A 24,391-nucleotide genomic window follows, 5' to 3' on the forward strand; every position below is an offset into this window, starting at 1 on the left:
GTTATGTTAAAAACAGTCTCTATTCAGTAATTATGCAGGTCGTAATTCTGACAGAGAAGTATCAGTGGATAGCTTCACTGGGGATGTGGAAATGAAGCATTGGTGGTACTTCAGCTCTGTGTCCCATCCAAAGCCATCCAGTTTAGAAAGCAACTGACTTGGGATGTCTCTGGTTTAAGAGGCTGTCTTTCAAACCAAGCCAGTTGCATGTGTATCCATGGGACCTTTTCAGGGGCATGGGGAAAGCATACATAATTAGCATCAGAGAACAGGTCTACAATTTCTTGTAGATCTGGTGACTGAGTGATGGTGAGGCTTGGGTAGACCTGGCCTCTGAGAAATTTGTATTCCAGGTCTGCCCCTCTGTTGGTTCACAGTGGGTAGACATAGTGTCCATTATAGGTGGACCTGGCATCTGGACAATGTCTTTCCACTCACTGTTGAAACCCTCAGTACCTTCCTCAGCAAAAATGGTATAACAACACTAGGTTACTTTGCACTGTGTAATGCATACTGTCTCTGCCACAGTCCCGCCCCCTGCAATATGGGTATAATAATGAGGGACTTAACTTGCATTGAGAGCCAGTGTGGCATAGTGGTTAGAGTGTTGGACTCTGACCTGGGAGACCAGGGTTCGAATCCCCATACAGTCGTGAAGCTCACTGGATGACCTTGGGCCAGTCACAGCCTCTCAGCCTCAGAGGAAGGCAATGGTAAATCCCCTCTGGATACCGCTTACCATGAAAACCCTATTTATATGGTCGCCATAAGTCAGAATTTATTTGTAGGCAGTCTATTTTTTTAAAACTTGCATTGACATTAACAGAGTAATTAAAAAAAAATGTTTACAAACTTTGAAGGAAATAATTTCCTTCCCCCTATGAAATAATACCTGAATTAGGATCATGAACTCATGTTTTTGCTGCTACCTTTTGTTTTTCAGTTGACACACTGCTTCCCTAAAATCCTGGATACCTTAATTGATTTCCATGGGGCAGCAGTCCCTTCTGCACCAGGAAAGACCAGCAGAAAAGGCTTAAAAGCAATCCAAACATTTCAATAATAGTAGGAGTATTCATTGCTATTCCTACTCAGTATAGACCCATTGAAGTTAATAGACAAGACTAACTTAAGTTCATTAATTTCAGTGGGTTTACTCTGAGTAGGAATTAGTTAAATACAACCCTAGGTATACCCTCTAGCCTTTACTTGCCCAATTGGCTGGAACTGTTTCCCTAAAAGTCAGATATTGCTATGACTTCATTCATTGGCTGAAAACCCTGAAAGGTGGGAGCTGCCTAGTTTCTCACAAAAAGAGATTAAAACATTTGGCATTAAAACATGTTATGTTTGATCACTTTGCCTTTTAACTTGGAATTTGTCAGAGAAGGTTTTGAGGACATACATGATAGGAAATTAGATGGGAATTTTATTGAGTGGTATTCAGCTAACACTTTCTGTCAGAGCAAGGATTTCTGTGTGCATAACAGGACTTTTCCTCTCTTCTCCCCCTCCTGTGCTTTCCCAAATCTGCTGCAGAGGGTTGGTGGAACCCCTAGAACAGATCTGGGGGGCGCTCGGAAGGGGATTCCTTTGCACAAACAGAAATCCTTGCACTGACAGAACGTTCATGTAGCGCTAGGTTGGATACAACTCATTGTCTCTATCCACCAAAAGCACAACAGTAATGTGTAACTTCTGACTCCACCCAGATACAGTAAAGTCCAGTGCCACCTAATAATTAAACCATATAATGACACTATCAGCACTGCATTTGAGCTTGGTTGCCGTTACATATTTCTGAAGTTTTATCACTTTTTAGAGAGCCAGTGTGGTGTAGTGGTTAAGGTGTTGGACTACGACCTGGGAGACCAGGGTTCAAATCCCCACACAGCCATGAAGCTCACTGGGTGACCTTGGGCTAGTCACTGACTCTCAGCCTCAGAGGAAGGCAATGGTAAACATCCTCTGAATACTGCTTACCATGAAAACCCTATTCATAGAGTCTCCATAAGTCGGGATCGACTTGAAGGCAGTCCATTTCCATCTCTTGTTAAGCTGCATTGAGTGCATATTGTAGCAAGATGGTGTACAGTGTTTTTTTTTAATAAAAATAAAAAGGTTTCAAAGGTCTGCTGTTGTTGTACAACATCTGTTAGGGTGCAAAAACAGAGCATTTGCTGTGATACCTTTTATACTTCATAATAACAAGGGGCTGTATCCAGTGTTCTCTGCTAGTCCAAGGGCTCTTGTGATAATGGATGGATGAGTTTTAATGTTGCACAGCAGAGGAATCCAGTGCAGCAGTTGTGCTAGTGGGAACTTGTTGCACAACAGATTGCGCTATCATGCACCAAATTACCAACAGCCTGCTTATGCATTCTCTTGCGCAACAACATTCCATTGGCACAAAACATTTCGACAGCATAACAAGTGTATCGCCAAGTGACTTGGTGCTACATAGGAAAGTCTGACCAATTGTCACAAGCGGACTGAAATGTGTGTGTGAGAGAGATGCCTCCTGTGCCTTAGGTGGTACCCTTTATCTAACAAATGCAGAGGCTTTACTGCGAGAAGGGGGGCTGAGTATATATTATCCAAAACTACCCTAAATATATTCTTACTTCACTGCATTCTCAATCTTTTTTTCCTCTACAAATTCTACATTTGCTGAATTGTTTAGCTTTTTTAGAAACTGGAGATACATTAATTATTTTGAAGTAGTTGCAGAATTAAAATAGGGAAGGACAGCCCTCAACCCATGGGCCTCATCTCCTCCGTCAAGCAATTTTTTCTCACCCGTCAAGAACCCATTGATTTTGGTGGTGGTGGTGACAAAAAAGGGGGGGAAATAGACACAGTGCAGGGCTGGCCCGGATGTAATGCAGATCACTCCTCCCCAGGCACCAGATTGTTTATCATCATCATCGTCATCATTAAAGTCACTTTTCTTGCAAAGCAAACAGCAATAAATCCAACCAAGATGGTGATGGAGCCAGGCATGTTTTGGTGAGCTCTCCTTTGTTACACTCCAGCTGTATTTTCCATTGATATGTGGATACAAAGAATTCTTATCAATAGGGACCTTTAAAGTTCCGTTTGAGACCTTTGTGATTGTCTGTAGTCTGGAAAAGCATTAGTGCATAAAACTGATACCTCTCTGGGAAAGACCGCTGCCATTTCAACAAAGTATAGTGAATGAGTATCTCCAGGAGAAACAAGTAAAGGACTATAGTATAATAACCTGTCAACAACAGTGGGCTCAGTTGCTCTTATCGGAACTCTAGACCACTTTTACACTTGCTGAATGATCTATGGAGAGCAAGATAAGACCAGACACATTCTGATTCCTATGTGGGAAGAGTGGCTATTTAAGTAAAAGGCCAGCAAGCTTGTTTCCAGGAGGAGGAACAAAGGGATCATAAATAACTTACAAACAAGAATAAGATTAAACCACTTATAACAAGCCCATTAAAATTACAAACACAACACAACCTAAAAATAGATCAACATGAATAAAGATAAGTCTTGCAAGACCTGCCACAAGAAAAGACGCCATTGATACTTAAAGGCCTACAAATTAAGGGCCAAAAACCCAGGTAAACAGGAAGGTTTTGCCTGGTACCTAACAATAGATAATGATGGCACCAGGCATACCTCCCTGGAGAGAGCATTCTACAAGAGCCGCCACTGAAAAGGCCTGTTCTTGTGTTACCACCCTCTGCACCTTCATTGGAGGGGGCACAGAGAGTAGGTCTTCAGATGAAGAACACAGGTTTCAGGTTGGTTCACATGGGGAGAGTCAATCATTGAGGTATTGGGGCATAAGGCTTTATAGGTCATAACAGGCACTTTGAATTGAACCCGGAAACTAATTGGTATCCAGTGCAGTCATGCCAGAATAGGTGTTATATGTTCCAATCATCCTATGCCGTTAACAGTCTGGCTGCCAAATTCTGCATCAGCTGCAGTTTCCAAACTGCCTTCAAAGGCAGCAGCTCATATGACAAATTGCACTAATCTAACCTAGGGGTTACCAGAGTGTAGATCAGTAAAGTTAGGCTGTCCCTGTTGAAGCTGATGAAAGGCACGCCACTGAGGCCACTTGAACCTCAAGCAACGGTAATGGATCCAGAAGTACCCCCGAGCTACGTACGTGCTCCTTTGGAGGGAATGTAAGCCCATCCAGAGCAGGCCATGCCTCACCCATTGGGTCTAGGGAGCCAGTCACTAACAGTGGCTCAGTCTTCTCTGGACTGTTAATTTTAAGATCTGGGAAGGGTGATAAGTCCTGCCTCAATGACTCTGTACAGATCAGCTGAGGAGAGGGACTGTGTACACACAAGAGTGTGAGGTAGCACATCCACTACTAGCCAAGAGTGGTTTGTTGGCCAACAGTGACTATCAAATGGCTTTCAATATTTGTATTTCACTTTTGGTGGTGAATCCTCAGACACGGGGTGAACTGGTCTGATGGTATGGAATATTTATGAACTTTCCAACTGCTCAGGGAACATATGCCAGCCCAGCACTGAGAGAAGAGACAGGTTAACTTGGATTAAAACATCACATGGGCCTCAAGAACAGGTGTAGCTTTAATGGTGCAGGTTTAAGACCATGAAAGAGGTCTTTAGATACATCTAGCAGGTAAGGTAGCTGAATTGGTAAAGTGGCTGAAGTCAGGGCACAGAGTAGGGAACTTAAAGGAAGCATTGGTTAAGAAGGATGGTTGAAACTGCAAAGTGTACAAGAAACTGAGTCAAGAAGGCACTATTGAGAGAGGAGGCTCTGAAGAAATTTCATAGTACTTAATGTCAACATGAGCTATTGTTACAGGTGGAGGAGTCAGAAGTGCTACAATTTAACAATATTGTGTTAATTTTTTATTTCACATGTCTGTGCTCTCAGGGTGGCAGAAATGCAATACATTGTTGCATATAGGATTGCAGCCAATCCTGAAGATGCTTATTCCAGACTGTGTGTCTTGGTTTACATTTGGTAACTCCCCTACCCCCCCAAAAAGAGTTCACGGTTCAAGCCTAAGTGACAGTAAAGTAGTACATTTTCAACTGTCTAGAAAAACCTCCTGCTCTTAGCCATGATGCAGCACTGCCTCTTTTACACATGGAGAGAGAGAGAAAGATGTACTATCTGTTTCTTATTTTAATTATAAAGAGTATTTGCCTAAAAAAAATACTTGTCATCTTCTGGCAGTATAGGCTGGTGATACTGAAGAAAAGTGTCAATGGGTAGAGGCAAGTAAATCTCAACCTCATTCAGATATTTCCAAATATCTGTTGTTAGAATCATGGTGGCTGTTTGTCAGATATATCCATCTTGCCTCACTATAATAATGTAACAGTAGTGACCAGCTTGTCTGCTCAGGATTGGTTCTATCCCCACCTCTTGGTAATTTTATTGTATTGAAATCTTCTGAATATTTGTTTACTTTATTTTCTTGCTATTCTCATTGGTTCCTATGTCTTGCACTTGCTTTGACTGATCATTCATTTCATTCATCATCATTGGTGATCACTCGTGGCCGAGTAAGATTGTCTTCCAAGATAAGGTCTTTAACAGTGGGTCTGTAAGTGACTGTGGAGGCCAATTCTGGATCCACACAACCTCCCACAGTGAGGGCACAAGTTTCCAGATGGAAGATGGTCACGATGAGAATTTGTTTGACGTGCTTTCCGCTTAGCTCGTTTGTCCTGTTCGCCCTGTATTCATGCTTCTTCAAAGTCCACAGCACCTTTGATAATAGCCAACCTCCATTTGGGATGTTCATGGGCCAAGACTTCCCAGTTGTCGACGTTCATGTTACATTTTTTTAGATTCGCTTTAAGAACATATTTAAACCTCTCTTGCTGTCCACCGATGTTCTGTTTTCCCCAGGTATCATGCCAACACGTGGGTAGTCATAGCGCCATCTAGTGTCCGAAGGCAAGAATTTAGCGGAGTTAAGATCTGTAGTGAGCGAGCCTCTCCTACTCCAGTTTCATTCTTGCCTTTGTCCGAGGCTGTTCATCTCTCCAGTAGCGTAAGGCTAGAGTAGGATTCAGCGTGTTTGTTTGCTCAGTGTGTGTATGAGAGAGAGCGTGGTGGGGTTCTTGCTGGCTTCCAGCCCGCTGGGGTTTTTTTGCTCTGGGGTCTCACTCCCTCCCTCTTCCACCCTTGGTGGGGTGGTACTTCCCCTCTCCTTCCCCTCGTCCCTGTCTTCAGCGGCAGTGTCCCCCCCCACCTCTCCTAAGGCGGGAAAGAGCCCAGTGCTTCGTGCCTGGCTCTACTGCCTCTGCTTCCAGCCTCGCAGCACCCTTGCAGTGTCTTTGGTCGCAACCTGCTTGTTCGCGCTGCTTCTACCTTCTAGCTCCAGTGTGCGGTCCCCATTGTCTGCCAGCTTCTGTCACGGCTTGTCCTTACGGCCATTTGCTGCCTCAGCTACTGGCCATGCCTCAACCATCTCGCTCCGGAGTGTGGCTCTCCCTAGCCTCCTGGTGTTGCGCTGCACTCCTGCTCCGCCTCTCAGCGGCTTGCAGGGGAGCCCTGCGGTTGCCGCCTCTCCTTGGCCATTAGCCTTTCAGGAACTTGCAGGCAGCTGCGTTAGCAGCAACTCCCTTCTGGCTACCCTCCCCAGGCAGCTTGAGTGTGCTCAGGCGGCAGCAACCTCCGCAACCACCATTTTGGTTTTGGATCCCTTCGTTTTGAATTCCCACCAATTTTGAATTTCCCACCCTTTTTTATTCCTCTTTTTTCTCCCTTGCTCCTTGGCTGGCTGCCTCTGTTGTTTGAATGAGGAGTGGGTCGCGGTTCCTCCTTTCCCATTTGATTATATTAACAGGGATCTGTTCGTGAGAGTTTTCCTGCCCTTTTTGAATGTTATTGCATCAGTCAGTAACAGAATTTCTTCCAAGGGATTGAGACTACTGAATCCACAGTATTAAGGATAGTACTGCACCCCCCCTCTGTGGGAGTGTATTACCACTCTTTTTTCCTGCTTAGTGCACAACAACAGTACCGCACCCCCCAGTGGGTGTGTACTAAGATATATTTTCCTCAGCTAGTGCACAGGACCAGTACCGCAACCCCCTCCACCTGTGGGCGTGTACTGTGATCCATTACCTCATATAGTGCACAGGAACAGGATTGTGCCACTTCATCTATCTCTCCATGGAGGCACATCTGCCTGGCCTCTTCAGATTGTGACTACTGCACATACCCACTTGCCTTGTTATGTGTTATAATGACAGATCAGCGACCCGAGACAGACCTGCAGACAGGTGATAACCAGCATCGCAAGCCTCAGTCGCATCACAAAGCTTCAAAGCTTAAGCATTCCAAGCCCCACCCCAAGGCCATCGCCAAAACTAAACACCTCTCTAGTCATCGTGCCTCCAAGCAAGCTGAATAATTTTCAGTTTCGGATTCGGAGGACACTGGTCAACAGACTTTGTCAGCTCTTTTTCACTCACCTACTGGCTCATCAGGTGACGAGTTCGAAGGTTTCCCTACCCAAACAAGTTTGGACTGCCCATCTCAGTCAATGGTGATGACATCTCAGCAGTCAGGTCAGCCTCACCTGACCCAACAAGGGCAAGCCCTGCTCTCGGAGCCTCAGGCGGCCGTACCTGATCTTCTCCTATGCCTGCAACTGAACCCTGAGTTTCTTTCCCAGATGAAGGATATACTAGGGTTCTTCTCACAATTAGTTTCCCAGCAGCAAGTACCTCACCGGCAGCCCAGCGCAATGGGTCATCATGCTCCCAATGATGCTGTGCCACCTCCTTCTCCAGATCCTTTTGATGTTGCCAGAGGTAGAATTGGAGGTGATGATGCCAGATTGAAGGACCCTTCAGCTTTTCCCCAGGCCGAAGACAATGAACAGAGTGAAGATTCAGAATTGGAGGAGGACTCTTCCTATCACCTGTTTGATTCAGCTGACTATCTCCCGCTGTGCCGAAGAGTTTTGGACATGCTGGGACTCCAAGCCATGCCAACCCAATCCCTCGCCCCTCCCGTGAAAGGGGCCAGGGTCCTCAAGTCTCCCAGATCGGTGGAACACTTCATTCCAGTCCCAGATCCCATTGACAAGCTGGCCAGATAGGAATGGGCTCGGCCATTGCACCCACATCGCTTCTCTGCCAGGGCCAAAGGACATTGCACTTTAGCTCCTGAGTTCATGGCTCACCTGAACGTCCCAGAAGTAGATCAGCCAATCTCTAACTTGGTGTCCAGGTCTCTCCTCCCAAAAGAAGGAGACTCCCAGATTAAGGACCCATCAGAAAGGCAGCTAGACTTCATCCTGCAAAAGAACCACGAAGCCATCGCCTATTCCATGCGAGCATCTGTAGCAGCGTCCATCTTTTCAAGAGCCTCGATGATGTGGCTGGATGAGCTCTTGGAAGACCTGAATCCAGACCCGCCCAGACTCAGAAGGGGTCTGATCAAGCTGCACAAAGTGGCAGCATTCGTGGCTGATGCTACTTTGGATGCGTCGCAACAAGGAGCACGAGCACTGGCTGCAGAAGTAGTGGCATGACGAACCCTCTGGCTTTGTCACTGGGATGCAGATACCACAGCTAGAGTCAATTTATCCACAGCCCCATATTCGGGAGCGTTGCTGTTCGGTGATGAAGCCCTTAAAGCAGTTTTGGTAGATCCTAAAGACAACAGAAAGTCTGCCTTGGCCACGTCCAAAAAAGATGAGCGCAGGCAGTTTCAGAGATTTGCTCCATACCGATCCTTTCAGCCCTTTCAAGGAGTGAGGCCTGGGGGGTGAGGCCGTTACCCCCGTTTTACAGACTGCTGTGCCTCCAAGGGAACCTGGCACAAACAGTGGTTCGAGGGCAGGGCTCTCAATACCAGGGACATCAAAGCCCTTCCACTTGTTCATATGGACGGGGAGCACGTCAGCATCGGCAATTCTGACGCCATCCCTATCAGAGGCAGGCTACTGCACTACGCAGGACTCTGGCTGGAGCTAACCCATGTTTCTTAGATCAGAGATCTTTTCTCTCAAGGTTACAGCATAGAGTTTTGGCTGACCCCCCAGACAGATTCCTTCCCTCCCCCATTCCCAAAACCCAGGAATGGCAGAAGGTCATGCAGGAAGCAATCCGACATCTCCTAAACATAGCGGCAGTAGAACCAGTCCCATCAGCAGAGAGATTGCGGGGTGTTTACTCCATCCTGTTTGCAGTTCCCAAGCGCGATCTGTCGTGGAGGGCGGTTTTGGACCTCAAGTTCGTCAACCACTTTGTGATGTATCGATGGCTAAAAATTGAGTCCCTTGCCTCAATTATACATGTTCTACAGCAGGGAGACTTCTTGGCTTCCATTGACCTAAAGGAGGCATACCTCCACATACCAATCTGCCCTGCCCACAGATAGTTCCTGAGGTTCACCTTTGGCCACAATAATTTTCAATACATGGCTATGCCCTTTGGGCTTGTGTCAGCACTAAGGGTATTCACCAAGGTGATGGTCACCCTGGTGGCCCACCTCCGACTTCAGGGAGTCCATATTTACCCCTACTTGGATGATCTATTGCTTAGGGCGGACTCCAGGGACCACACACAACCAGGTTCTTTGCACCCTTGAGGTTCTCAGGACCCACGATTGGCTGGTCAACATCAACAAGAGTCAGCTACACCTGACTCAGCAACTACAGCATCTTGGAGCGATACTGGACACAGTACAGGGCATGGTCTTCCTATCACTGGAACGCATCGCAACCATCAGAGACATGGCAAGGCTCCTGCTATGATGTTCAAAGGCGGATGTGATGTTTCTGGCAAAGGTGCTGGGAACGTTTGTGTCCACCATTAACATCGTCCCGTGGGCACAGCACCATACTCGGCCTCTCCAGTGGGCCCTATTAGATTTCCAGGTGAACATTGCCAATTCCAATCATCATGACATTCGCCTGGATTCCCCCCTTCAAACATCTTTCTGATGGTGGGCACGACCTCGAAACCTCAGCAGGGGAACTCCGTTCCGAGAACCGGACAGGACTGTAATCACGACAGATGCCAGCCTAACCGGCTGGGCCCCCCACTGCAACTCCCACTTTATCCAGGGTCAGTGGTCCAGTCTGGAACAATGTCAGAGGATCAACTTGCTGGAATTGCATGCAGTCTATCTGGCTCTTCAACACTTCCAGCCAATCTTCCGGTTGGAACACGTCCTGATCCGGACAGACAACCCCTGCATAAAATCGCATTTGAACAGACAAGGGGGAACCAGATCACAAGCTCTCCAGGCGGAATAATCCCGGATCTTCGACTGGGCCAAAAGTCATCTGATGTCTCTGTGGGCAGAACATCTCAGTGGGACTCTGAACGTGACAGCCGACTTGCTCAGCAGGCAGCAGGTGGTTCTGGGAGAGTAGAAACTTCACCCAGTGACATTTGACCTCCAGCGCTTGTTCGACACTTTCTCGGTGGACCTCTTCGCCTCTAGTCACAATTGGCAGCTGCCCCGGTACTTCTTGAGGTATCTGGAACAGACTGTGGAGTCAGTGGATGCACTGGCGACACCTTGGCTGGATGGCATCCTGTACACCTTCCCCCCGATTCCTCTACTGGGCAAGACATTGAGAAAGCTGAGACGCAAAAGGGCGCAACTGGTTCTGCTGGCCGCATACTGGCCTTGCTGGCCATGGTTCTCAGACCTGATCGCACTCTCAGTAACAGAGCCTTGGAGGCTGCCAGTCAGGCCAGTCCTACTGTCTCAGGGGCCAATCTGACACCCAGACCCCGAATGGCTGAGTCTGATGGCTTGGCATTTGAACGGAGGCAGCTGATTAACTGAGGCCTATATCAGGGGGTTGTTGATACAATTATGGCATCTAGAAGGCCATCAACAAAATCGCATTTACCAGAGTATGTGGCTTGCCTTCTCTGAATGGTGTGCAGGGCAAGGTTGCCAACCCTCTCAAGCTATGGTACAACAAGTTCTGCAGTTCCTTTATAGGGGCCTGAAAATGGGAGTCAAAGCTAACACCTTGTGTTGTAACGCCTCCACGATCTTGTCAATCCGGTCCGCTTCCCCCTCTGATGTTTCTGTGGGTTCGCATCCGCTCATCAGACGCTTTTTGAAGGGAGCTGCCCTCCTCTCCAGCGGTGTGCCATCATTTCCCTTCCTGGAGTCTACCTAAGGTCCTGCAAGCTCTTCAGCGCCCTCCCTTTGAGCCTCTTGGGTCAGTGCCTCTACGACTGTTATCCTTCAAGGTGTTGTTCCTGGTGGCAATCACTTCAGCGAGAAGAGTCTTGGAACTGGGAGCATTGTCATCGGCGCATCATCTCTGCATCTTCCACAAGGACTCAGTTGTGTTGCATCCAGATCCATCCTTTTGTCCCAAGGTCAGCTCAACTTTCCACTGTAACCAGGACATTGTTCTTCCTTCATTTTGTCCTAAGCCTGCTCATCCAATGGAGAAGGTCTGGCACTCGCTTGATGTCAGAAGGGCCCTCAAGATATACCTCTCTCGGACTCAGGACATAAGATTGACGGAGTCACTATTTGTATCCTTTCACCCAAGGACTCTGGGGGAAAAGGTCTCTAAATCTACCCTGTCTTGTTGGTTGCGCGCCTGCATTGCCCTGGCGTATGAGTCACTCAAGTTGCCAGTGCCTCATAAAATAATGGCGCATTCCACCAGGTCAGCTGCCACTATGGCTGCTTTTGCAACCAACGCACCTCTTGCAGACATCTGTAGAGCAGCGGTATGGTCTACTCCAGACTCCTTTATCAAACATTATAAGATAGACCACTATGCTTCTGCTGAGGCTTCCTTTGGGATGTGAGTTCTGCAACAAGTTCTTTCTCATGAATAAGCACTGAGTAAGCAGTGGGTGGTCCCTCCCTTATGGGGCTGCTTTGGTACATCCCACGTGATGGCATGCTACCTGGGGAAAACGGGCCATTGGCTGCACCTGAAGAGTGGTTTTCCCAGGTATCATGCCATCACAGCCCTCCCGTTTGGAGGATTTTTGAATGTGGATGTCACCTACTATAGTATATTGTTCAAGTTTATCATTTAGGCAATAGAGTTAAGTCAGGATTTCCATGTTCGTTAGAAATGTTTGCCCTATGGGGCCAGTTTTGTATTTTCCTTGCTGGCAGGCCTGTTGGCCATTGCATTCCTCTCAAGATGTCTCACGCTGAACTTGTCGCAAATAAAGCTGGAGTAGGAGGGGCTCGCTCACTACAGATCTTAACTCGGCTACATTCTTGCCTTTGGACGCTAGATGGCGCTATGACGACCCACATGATGGCATGATACCTGGGGAAGCCACCCTTCATGTGAGGCCAATGGCCCATTTTCCATTCCTTTTGGTTTGGTTTGGTTTGCTTGGAAGACGCCTGTGCATGAATTTGTTTTATGTGGGGAGATCAGCGCACGACGATCAACACACAATCTTGACAGAAAAAGGCTTTGATCCAATGGCACGGATACCATGATGATTGGAAGTCTTTCATCTGCTGCAGCCTTCATCCCCCTTCATAGCCGTTGTAACGTACACATTGTTATCCTCCGCCTGTTCTGCTGTTGAGGACTGTCTTGGATTGTTTTGGATTGTTCTTTGTCTGGTTCCTCTCCCTTGACCTTACCGCCATGGGTGACTCTGCTGGGAGTACATGACTCCCGACAGCATCGCTCACAGGGTTCATTGGAACACACAAGCCCACTCACCACTACAAGGTGACGATCCAGTGAGGGGACTGATCAAACCTTCTTTGAATGCATCCTCTTTCTGTAAGGAGCTGTGCATTCTGCTACATAAGAGCAGCTGTCACAGGTCTCAGGAATTTAAATTTGCTCTAACTCCATAACTGGACTATTGTAGCTGAGCTGATTGACTTTTTGAATACCCTTCTCACATAGTACCCAATTAATTTACTTTTGTTCTGCTCAGGATCATCTGTGGGAGAGGCTTTCAAGCTTTGTATCTTCACAGATTTTTCCCTACAATGCCTGCACTTGTATGCTAAGCCAAGCATACTCCTAAGGAGGAAATGGCAGCTACCAGAGGTTTTTTTAGCTTGATGCAGCAGCCAACACAAGGTTTGGCTTAGCATGTTGTCCAAACCCAGTATCATGGTTAAGTGGTCTCCTTAACAATGATCTGCAGCCAAGCTTTGTCTTATGGTTACAGATTGTGGTTAAGGAGGAGATTAACTATGATCCTGGATTCTGATGGCATGCTAAGCCAAAACGTGGCTTAACTGCCATCCCACAATGAGCTAAAAAGCCACAGGAGGAGCAAAGTGAGCCATCTTCTTCTCATTGGGAGCCAGCACATTAACACTGCAAAAGTAAGCTATATTCTGACTTAGTGTGATGTGTGAACCAGGCCAGTGATGTCTCTGCAACACCCCCCCCCATGTTGCAGATGCTTTGTGAAGGGCCAGCCTCTAGGTGCACTGTTTACTATGGTCTCTGTTGAGCTTCACGGTCGTTTCACATAAACTGAGAGTTTATGTGAAACTCTCCTTAGAACATATCCAACATTACTGTACAGCAGCGCATCCCAGGATATTAGCAGTAGCAGGCAAGATGCTTTTCAGTGAAGCTTCTCTGCCATTACTGATCTGCTCATTCAGGAACTCCTGATGGAACTCCAGGGTTTCCAGAACACAATTTGAAAACTACTGATCTGTGGTATTGCAATGTAACAATGTTGCTGTGTTGTATGATAAAACAAAATGACATTTGCAAGACCTGAGTTCTTAGATCAAAACAGAGGGATTTACAAGGGCCCAACTACTTGGAGATTAATCCATACACATTTTACAACTGCTTTAGATGATAGAAAATGGATAGAGATTTTTTTTACCTTAAAATATAATGGTATGAAATGGTTTAATATTTTTTGGAATGTGGCCTGAATGAATACAAAGGTTACCTACATTTGGGAATGTAACCTAATAGAATAATTTCAGTATGACTTGGGATGATGTATGACTTTTGACTTTTGTATCGGGAGAGGAACATATTTATTTTTGTGTTTTTAAATATTGACAGGTACATTTTACCAATTCCTAAGGACCACTTCAGATGTTATGGAATAAGACTATATACCACCATGTTTGGGGGGTTGCACACATCTGTCTTGTTGTATGAATGGGCATTACGTCCAGGTCAGGGAGCCATTGCCAGCTGTTGCTACCTGCTGCATGTACATGTGGTGCAACAGATGTGTGTACCCATTTCAAACCTAATGGTGTATGCAGTTAATCCATAATGTATCAAATGGTCCTGAAAATATGTACTCGCAGCACACTCGCACCCTACTTGTGAAGAGTTGAGAAAAAGACACAGGGCAGCACAAATAGTTAAGAGGCCCTTTACCAGTATAACTATTAGAAGGTTGGAGTTTGTTTTCTGGAAGGCTGTAGCCATGCAGGGCTTTGTTCCTTCAACACTTCCAACGGAAAAGGTTCCAGCTGGGTCAGCTTAGCTCAGAAGTGGGCCTGCTCTCAACTCAACTCAGTCCTCCCTGGCTTCCCTTATACACTGAGCTGTGCTCCCTGCCTGCTTTCCATCCCCACACTGAAGGACAGTGAAATTTGAAATGTAACAGAAAATGCTTCTACCATCTCCAGTCTGAGCAAGACTGAGTCCAAGGGATCTATTTACTGAATGCCTGGGCAGTCTGATTGGATTATTATTATTATTATTATTATTATTATTATTATTATTATTACACAAATACACTCATGCTTGTAAAGGAAATATCCACAGTCTGCATGAATTTAACTAGAAATAAAGTACTAAAATACAATATTTGGAGAAGCCTTGCTTCAGATGTTGCATTACATGCTATGTTATACCTTTTCCTTGCATCAAGCTGGTATTTGAAGTTCATAGAGGATTGCATCATAAATGTGTGTAACATGTTTTGTGGTGATATCTCAATAGTTAAGGAAGATAGATTGCATTACAATGTGCCCTACATCTTCCCTATCTTCCTTTAAAAGGGGTCCTGGGGTCAAAATGTTATATTCAAACTTAACACAAGGAATTATGTTCTGAACATACGTATCAAATTGAATTCCTATATCTCACCCTGCAGTCCCTCTTTAATTTCCCTGGCTACTATGGATATAATGTCAGGGAGTGAGAAAGAGAAAGACTGTGAATGAGCTGTTTCCTGTGCTTACAATGGAAGTGGGTTGAGGTCATGGTACTCTGATTGCTAATCCAGCTTAATGTCTGGGGTTTTGGACTAATAAAAAGGTACATTAAGAATTACAGTGTAATTATGTGATTTCTGAGCCCTCTATGGCTTTTTTCTGGACTTGCAAAAACTGTTCATTTCACATCTAGTAACAATGTATTTGTATCTCACGTATATACACACACCCCACATTTCTTATCAGATGCTTACTAGCAAGGGTGGCTGAATGACAATTATGCTGACATTATTTTCAGCCAGGTCTTATGTGCATATTACTTGGAAGTAAGCCCCATTGCTTACTCTCAAGGAAGTCTGTGTAGGGTTGCAGTTTAGAGTGGCAATTCATATTCATATCAGGGTTATCCTTGCTTAATCAATCCCCCCCAAACCCCTTTGGAATGATGCTATGTTGTGATGTAGAGCCCTGGGGGGGGGAAGCAATGGCGGTCAGAACTAGTCAGTCACCTGGAAGAATTCTGTTGGTGTTGCTGCTAAAGACAATGACAAAAATAAATTTTTAAATGCCAAGAGAGAGAGAGAGAGAATAAAATACTCCCCCCCATTTTGGGGGTGGGGGAGTTGACTTTGGGACCCTGACACCCAGTGCCAGAATTGTTTGAAAAGTTGGTGCTGAGTGGTAGCAAATTCTGGTTTGCAGGGATGAATTTTGAGGTACAAGTTTCCTGATTTGGGGGAGAGGCTGGTACGGCACTGCCTTCCTAATAGTTGGCTGTGCATGTAATTTGATGACTTGAGGATACATTACAACAGCAGTATTGGGAGCTGCTTCTCTGTGGCATCTTCTCATTAACAGTAACATCTGAAAAATGGAATCTTCCCATGAGGTCATCATGCAGCATGATTGGCCCCGCCCACATGTTTTTGGATTCCTAAATATTACTGTGGCAGCATGGGAAGAAGCCATGGAAAGTAGCTTCCATGCCACTGTAGCGATGTATGAAGGGGCCCTAGGCGACCTTTGATTGACATAAATGCAAACACACTCATTCAGCACCCACATCATTAGTTGTGTTGCTGTTTGGCAGTTCAATTAAAGCAAGAAACAGAGCAGATGTAACTGGGCAAAACAAACAAGCATCTTGAGTCAGCTTTCATAATTTGGCACGACATCCTATAAATAAATGCAGTAACTTGTTTAGCATGGTTAAGTAGTATGCTACCCAACAGGCCGTATTTGCCTGACATTCCTTTTGATCAGTTAAGATTTGGCAAATTAGCTCAATGCCTTCAGAATCTGACATGTTTTAAAGAAAAGAAAAATACTCTGTCCCCAAATATGCATTACCCTAAATTAAGATTCTGTGTTTATTTCCTCCAGCAGCAAATCAAGCTTAACAGAAAACTTCTGCTGTGATTATTTTGTTCCATATTGTTGCTATCATTCTTGTGTGCCTTGATAAGATAACTTGAACCAGAGTGCTCTTCATTTGAACTATTATTGCTCCTGTGCAGAATCTAAAACATGTGATATATTTTTTTTATTTATTTTTAAGTTACATTTATATCTCGCACTTCCTCCTAGAAGGAACCCAGGCGGCAAACAAAAACACTAAAAACACTCTAAAACATCTTAAAAACAAAAGACTTAAAAACGTGTTAAAACAAAGCAGCTTTAAAAACACCTTATTAACAAAAACATTTAAAACATCTAAAAAAGCAGTTCCAACACAGATGCAGATTGGGATACAATCTCTACTTAAAACAAAGAGAAAGGTCTTCAGTAGGAAACAGATAACAGAGTAGATAACAGAGATGGCACCTCTCTAATATTTAAGGGGATGGAATTCCAAAAGGTAAGTGCCACAACACTAAAGGTCCACTTCCTATGTTGTGTGGAACAGACCTCCTGATAAGATGGTATCTGCAGGAGGCCGTCACTTGCAGAGTGCAGTGATCGATTGGGTTTATCTAGCTATATCTATCATCTATGATTTCTACTCTACTCAGAGAAATGTCTCTTGCCACACATCTCAAACTTCATTGTACAATATAATTAGATTCCCTACCTATCTGTCTGATGCCCTTTAATTTCAATCCACAAAAGTTCTGTTTTTATTGGATTCTCAGAACTCAGTACATAGATACATTTGAATTTAGCGATTTAGCATCTTGATTTGTTCAAAGTGTGTGCCATTGCATTCATTCTTCTCTCCCCATATCCTCCTCCAATCAGGATGTTGCTTGAGACACATTTCATCATACTCCTGTAACATGCTCCCAATCTATGTGCTCCGCATTCCATCAGCTCCACTCTGCCTTGGAATGTAAGCAATAATTTATTTGCTTTCTTTGGCTGTAGTCTCCCAGCAGCTTCTGTTGGGCTGCTCAGCAGCTCTTGCTTCAAGCTTCATGAATGTGCTTTGCTGAGTCATTGATTTTCCTTTGTCTTGTTGCCCTGCCCTACGTCTCCCTGTATACTGTCTGGCCTTTTTCTTTGCCTGATCCCTGGCTGTTTGCCTTCCTCTTTCTCCTGATTCAGCAAAGTCATCTACATCCTGGCTTTGCTCCCTAACTCTGCACAGTAGATAATACCATGTTAAAGCTTATGCTGCTAAGGGGTCCACCTTAGAGTAGGAATGTTAGAGAAGATTTTCCACAATAGTGCCACAAGAAGCAAAGCACACACACCCCACACACAATGATTTTTTAAAAGTACACAAAAATGGCACTGGGATGGATGGAGAAGTTGTGCTTCCAGACTCATGATGTCTAGTAGGTGTTCTTGATGCGCTGTCATCCAGTGATGTGACGTTTGTAGAACATTCTGAATTGGAAAATTTTCAGAAAGTCTACTGCTGCCTTAAATTGATGAAGATCTGATTTAGCGTATTTATTTGATTTACATTTAGTAAACAACGAAAAATATCTGAAAGGATTTTCCAAAGGTAGTAGAACTGAATTACTTGATTAGGAGGGAAAATCAATGAAGTGTGCCTAGTGTAGTTTAAATGTTATATTTGAGTAAATTCAATGCTTCACTTTGAAGTTATGTTAGGACATGACAACTCAATGGCATACATTTCAGTTACATTTAGATTTTAAGAAAAGGACTTTAAGGAATGGAAAACTGTTAACATCCTGATTTTAGCTGCCCCAACGAGCTGTCCACGTAAATGCATGTGCTTCTTTGGGATAGTAATCTAAAAAAAGTTAATTAGAACGTTAATGTTAGATTTGACTAATATTGGCTCTCTTTGCATATAATGATAAACCACAGTTAATGACTTATCAGGATCACTCACACTTTGCTACTCTCCTGGTGCAAACAGGAGCAACAAGCCATTAAGCCAAGGCTTATTATGTCCCCCCTTTAGGATGCACACCTTATATAATTGGCAACAGAAGATGGAGAAGTTCCATACTTTTTGCAAAAACAAGATCACGAGCAGACTGCGGTACAGATCATGAACTGGTCATATCGAAAATCAGAATAAAGCTAAAGAAGAACAACAAAGCAATCATAATGCCAAAATACAATTTAAATAATATCCCAGAAGAATATAAAGATCAAATAAGGAACAGATTTGAGGCTTTAAACTTAGTTGACAAAGAACCAGAAGAACAATGGAGTGAAGTCAGAGACATGATCAGGAAAGAATGCAAAAAGACAATACCTGTAGTTAAAAAGAGAGAAAGACCCCAATGGATGATTGAAGAAACTCTTAAAACGGTTAAAGAGAGAAGGAAAGCAAAAGCAAAAGGAGATAGAAACATGGTCAGAACCCTAAATGCAACAATGCAGCGACTAGTACGTAGAGACAAAAAACTATTACAATAGTTATTGTATAGAAATAGAAGAAAGGGGAAGAACAAGAGCCCTATTCCAAAATATTGGAGAAATGAAAGGGAAATTTAAACCATGAGTAGAGATGTTGAATAATCAACAGGGGAACACACTGACTGACTGAGATGAAATAAAAGGAAGATGGAAGCAATACACTGAAGAACTCTATACAAGAGATGCAAGGATGACAGATTCATTCACGGAGGAACCATATGACGAAGAACCAGAAATTTTAGAATGTGAGGTAAAAGCTGCTCTTTAAAATACTTGGAAGAAACAAATCACCAGGAACAGATGGCATACCAATAGAGTTGCTACAAGCTACTGAGACTGAATCTGTCCAAATTTTGACAAGAACTTGTCAAGAAATATGGAAAACTAAACAGTGGCCCACAGACTGGAAGCGTTCAATATATATCCCACTTCGAAAGAAAGGGGATCCCAGGGAATGCAGCAATTATCAAACTATTGCCTTAATATCCCATGCAAGTAAAGTAATGCTCAAGATTCTACAACAAAGGCTCTTACCATATATGGAGCGAGAAATGCCAGATGTCCAAGCTGGATTTAGAAAGGGAAGAGGCACCAGAGATCATATCGCAAACATACTAATGGAACAGAGCAAGGAGAAAATCACCCTGTGCTTTATAGATTGCAGCAAAGCCTTTGATTGTGTAGATCATGAAAAACTCTGGAATGCTTGAAAAGAAATGGGGGTGCCACAGCATCTGATTGTCCTGATGCGCAACCTATACTCTGGACAAGAGACTACTGTAAGGACAGAATATGGAGAAACCGATTGGTTCCCAATAAAAAAGGGTGTGAGACGGGTGTATTTTATCACTCTATTTGTTTAATGTGTACGGAGAACATATACAGAAAGTGGGATTGGACCAAGATGAAGGAGGTGTGAAAACTGGAGGAGAAATATCAATAATTTAAGATATGCAGACAATACTATACTATTAGCAGAAACCAGTAATGATTTGAAAAGAATACTGATGAAAGTTAAAGGGGAAAGTACAAAAGCAGGACTACAGCTGAACATTGAAAAGACTAAAGTAATGACAACAGAAGATTTATGTAACTTTACAGTTGACAATGAGGACACTGAACTTGTCAAGGATTATCAGTACCTTGGCACAGTCATTAACCAAAATGAAGACAATTGTCAAGAAATCAGAAGAAGGCTAGGACTGGGGAGGGCAGCTATGAAAGAACTAGGAAAGGTCTTCAAATGCAAAGATGTATCACTGAACACCAAAGGCAAGATCGTTCAGACCATGGTATTCCCGATCTCTATGTATGGATGTGAAAGTTGGACAGTGAAAAAGGAAGATAAGAGAAAAATCAACTCATTTGAAATGTGGTGTTGGAGGAGAGCTTTGCGCATACCATGGACTGCGAAAAAGACAATTAATTAGGTGTTAGAATAAATTAAACCAGAACTGTCACAACTACACCTCAACTATCAACTACACCTCATACGGAGGCTGCAACCCTACCTCCCCATTCATCAGCTCCCACTGGTAGTACATGCCCTGGTCACCTCTCGATTAGACTACTGCAATGCGCTCTACGTGGGGTTACCCTTGAAAACGGTCCGGAAACTACAACTGGTGCAGAATGCGGTGGCTCGGTTGCTTACAAACAGCCGCCGCCGCAATCACATCACACCAGTGTTATTTCATCTACATTGGCTTCCAGTTGTTTTCCGGGCCCAATTCAAGGTGTTGGTGTTAACCTTTAAATCCCTATACGGTCTCGGCCCAGTTTACCTGAAGGAGCACCTCCTGTACCACAAATTAAGCCGCCCGACTAAATCAGCCACGCAGGGCCTTCTCTCAGTCCCACCAACGAAAACAGCTAGGTTGGTGGGGACTAGAGAGAGGGCATTCTCAGTGGCGGCCCCCACTCTCTGGAACTCCCTCCCGTTTGATCTTCGCCATGCCCCTTCCCTGGATACATTCCGCCAGGCCTTAAAAACCTGGCTCTTTGGACAGGTCTTTGGGATCTCCGGGGTGGGCTAATTTTTCTGTGATTGTTTATTGTTACTGATTGCCCTACATAGTTTTACGCCTGCATTAGTGTTGACTGCATTGTATTTTATTCTGTAATTATATTGTATTTTATTGAATTTTAATATGTACGTCGCCTAGAGTGGCTTCGGCCAGATAGGCGACACAAAAATTAAATTTATTATTATTATTTTCACAAGAAGCTAAAAGGATTAAACTGAGGTTATCATACTTTGGACACATTATAAGAAGACAGGATTCAGTAGAAAAGACAATAATGCTGGAAAAAACAGAAGGGAGTAGAAAAAGAGGAAGGCCAAACAAGAGCTGAATTGGTTCCATAAAGGAAGCCACAGACCTGAACTTACAAGATCTGAACAGGGTGGTTCATGACAGACGCTCTTGGAGGTCGCTGATTCATAGGGTCGCCATAAAAAGGCACATAACAGATCTTTATGTATTGTACCTGGTATTTGTATTATATTCCTCTGTTGCAGTACACGTTATTATATTTACATTTACTCTATAAGCACAGAAGGAATATATAGTTCTTTAGTTATTGAGGTGAATGCTAAATCCTTGTAGAAAATACTTTGGAAAATAGATGGACCATATAAACATCTATCTTCTCTCAAGAGGTTTAAAAGCAAATTATGTTGAGATTTAAGAGTAAAATTCTTTCCATCCTCTAAATTTCTTGATCATTTTTATGGAAAGGGTATTCTGATGTAAAAGGACAGAAATTAAACTCCATAGAACATGGCTATGATTTGGTCAGTCTCACAGAGAATGAGATAGTAAAGAATGCATTAACTCAAAAGGTTTCCATCCAGGACAAATTCACTCTTCCTCCAAGGCATAAAAGGAGATACGTTTGTCTTTCTGCCAGGGTGGAGAAGAAATGTGATCCTTCTTCTGTACTCTTTAGTGTGTTCAGTTATGATATTGTCATTTCAATACTTAGATGCAATAGTTTCCCTCATTTATTATTTTTTTCCACTTGGTTTAGTTATGATTTCTTTATCACTCATCTATCCCACCCTTCCTTCAAGAAGCTCAGGGCAGCCTATTTGGGGTCTCCCACCTCTTTTCATTCTCATAGCAAGGGTAGGTAGGTTAGCCTGAGAGACTGAGATGGGCCCAAGACCCACCTAGTAAGCTGCATGCCTGAACAGGGATTTGAACACAGTTCTCCTTGGTTGGATTCCACCACACTGGCTAACAAATAAATAAGACTAATGGTTAAAAAAAAAAGATCAGTACTGAAAGGCCACAATGGATCTAGGGCATGAGAGACAGGCCCATCCAACTTGTATGCTGCAGATTTGTGCTATTAATGCATTTTGCTTATCAGTGTCATAACCAAGATGGGAGAGCAATGATAGCAGATGGACGTGAACTCATTCTATGACTTTATGTATAGGCATAGGTATCTTGATTCATTGTCCTTGATTTTAGTGATATACTTAAGGAGAAAGGGTTCTCAGAATTCCAGTGAGAATCTGCAGGTCATGCAAATATTGTACTTTTCAGAATTTTGAGGCTATGTGCCTATTAGTAACACTGTTGGATCCAGTTGCCAAAGCAAAAATGTTGGAATTCAGCTAGGTCAGATAACTACAGTTGGACGTTATGAACCAGTTTTGGTTATAGATTTTGGTACACACCAGTGTGAGAGAAAATTAGATACTGTGTACATAACCTGTGTCAGCTGTACCTATAAAACACCTAATCTAAAGAGTTGGAGAGCATGTATTTACCTAATTATGTTTCATTTTCCCTCTCTCAGCACTTACAGAATCCTGCCAACTTCCACAATGCAGCTACAGAACTCCTGGATTGGTGTGGCGACCCAAGAGCATTCCAGAGGCCCTTTGAGCAGAGTCTGATGGGCTGTTTAACGGTATGTCAACTCTTCTGTAACAGAATATTTTTCCAGGGGCATTTTCAATTGATACGCAGGTGCCCAAGTGTCAGGCCCAGGATGAGACTCAGGAACCAGGCTTGTGGTTGAAAGCAATTCAGTTTTTATTAAGGTAATATCCAAACATAGACTGCGCCTTCTCATGAAGCAACACAAAGTTACAGGTCCTGCGACATGGAAGAAAGTTGACAGAGCAAGGGACCACTTTCCCGCCTGTCCCTTAAGAGGGGGGCAAACGGGCGCGAAGCCTTTTGCTCCTCCTTACCGGACCCTCGGTCACCACCCTCCTGCCCCCCTTCCTTTCCTGTCTTTTCAACTGTCTTCGCGTACGTGGCGACGGGGGAAGCACGGGCCCCTCCTCTTCTGAAGTCTCCGACTCTGGGATGGGGGAAAGAGGGGGGTCAAGCTTCAAACTGTCTTGCAATCTCTCGCCGCTTTTCTCTGGCTCAGGAGGCAGCATGGGAACTTCGAGGGAAGACTCCAGTTCTGTGAGACCATCAAGGTCTCCGTTGCTATGCAACGCTATCTCTGGAATTTCCTCTCCTTCTCCAGTCTGCTCTAACGAACTGGGCCCCTCCTCCTCCGTTTCTGAATCCTCATACCCCCAACCTGGCACCTGGACATCTGACCCCCTGACATCATCCCCTCTCCCATGCTGTGCCCCCCCCCCTGACTGGCTTGGGGCGATGGGGAAACTGTCGGTGAAAAAGTTTTACCAAATGTGGAGCGTGCACATCAGTTTCAGCTTCCCAAGATCTGTCTGCCGGCCCATAGCCCTTCCAGTGAATCAAATACTGCAATTTGTTACGCCTCATTCGGGAGTCCAGGATTTCTTCCACTTCAAACTCAGTTTGCGCATTCACTATTAACGGAGCCCCTGGAGGCTCCTCTGGCCGCAATTCGCTGGGGGGGGCTGCTTTTGTTAACAAGGATCGATGAAACACAGGGTGTATTTTAAACGTGTCTGGTAGCTTTAGTCGATAAGCCACGGGATTAATTTGAGCCTCTATTTCAAAGGGCCCCACCCTTTTGTCCTGTAATTTCCTACATTTGCCCGGCATCTGAAGGAAACGAGTGGACAGCCATACCTGATCTCCTGGTTGAAGGGGGGGGCCTCCCTCCTGTGCAGATCAGCAGCTCGCTTGTACTCCGTCTTGGCTCCATTTAGCTGCTGTTTCAATGTCTGTTGAACAGCCTGTAACTCCTTCAGATAGTCTTCTGCGGCCGGCACCAGCACCCCTCCTGAGCTGCTTGGGAAGGCTTTAGGATGAAATCCATAATTAGCGAAGAACGGGGTTTGCTTAGTGCTGGAGTGCAAGGAGTTGTTATAGGCAAACTCTGCAAAGTGCAAATATGACACCCAGTCAGTCTGTTGATAGGACACATAACAACGTAAATATCTTTCCAAAACAGCGTTCAGGCGTTCCGTCTGACCGTCTGTCTGGGGATGATGAGCTGAAGA

General features: G+C 44.4%; 1 protein-coding gene across 19 annotated transcripts in view; it reads left to right on the plus strand.

The window, feature by feature from the left end:
* Positions 1-24,391, plus strand: part of ZMIZ1 (zinc finger MIZ-type containing 1) — a 621,029-nt gene that overhangs the window by 366,345 nt on the left and 230,293 nt on the right. For all 19 annotated transcript variants that reach the window (XM_061634913.1, XM_061634912.1, XM_061634907.1 and 16 more), the window contains one exon: positions 22,795-22,908. In XM_061634913.1, coding sequence (XP_061490897.1) covers positions 22,795-22,908 — 114 coding nt within the window. The remainder of the gene's footprint in view (positions 1-22,794; positions 22,909-24,391) is intronic.

The sequence above is a fragment of the Rhineura floridana genome, chromosome 7 (genome assembly GCF_030035675.1).
Source record: "Rhineura floridana isolate rRhiFlo1 chromosome 7, rRhiFlo1.hap2, whole genome shotgun sequence".
Classification (NCBI taxonomy): domain Eukaryota; kingdom Metazoa; phylum Chordata; class Lepidosauria; order Squamata; family Rhineuridae; genus Rhineura; species Rhineura floridana.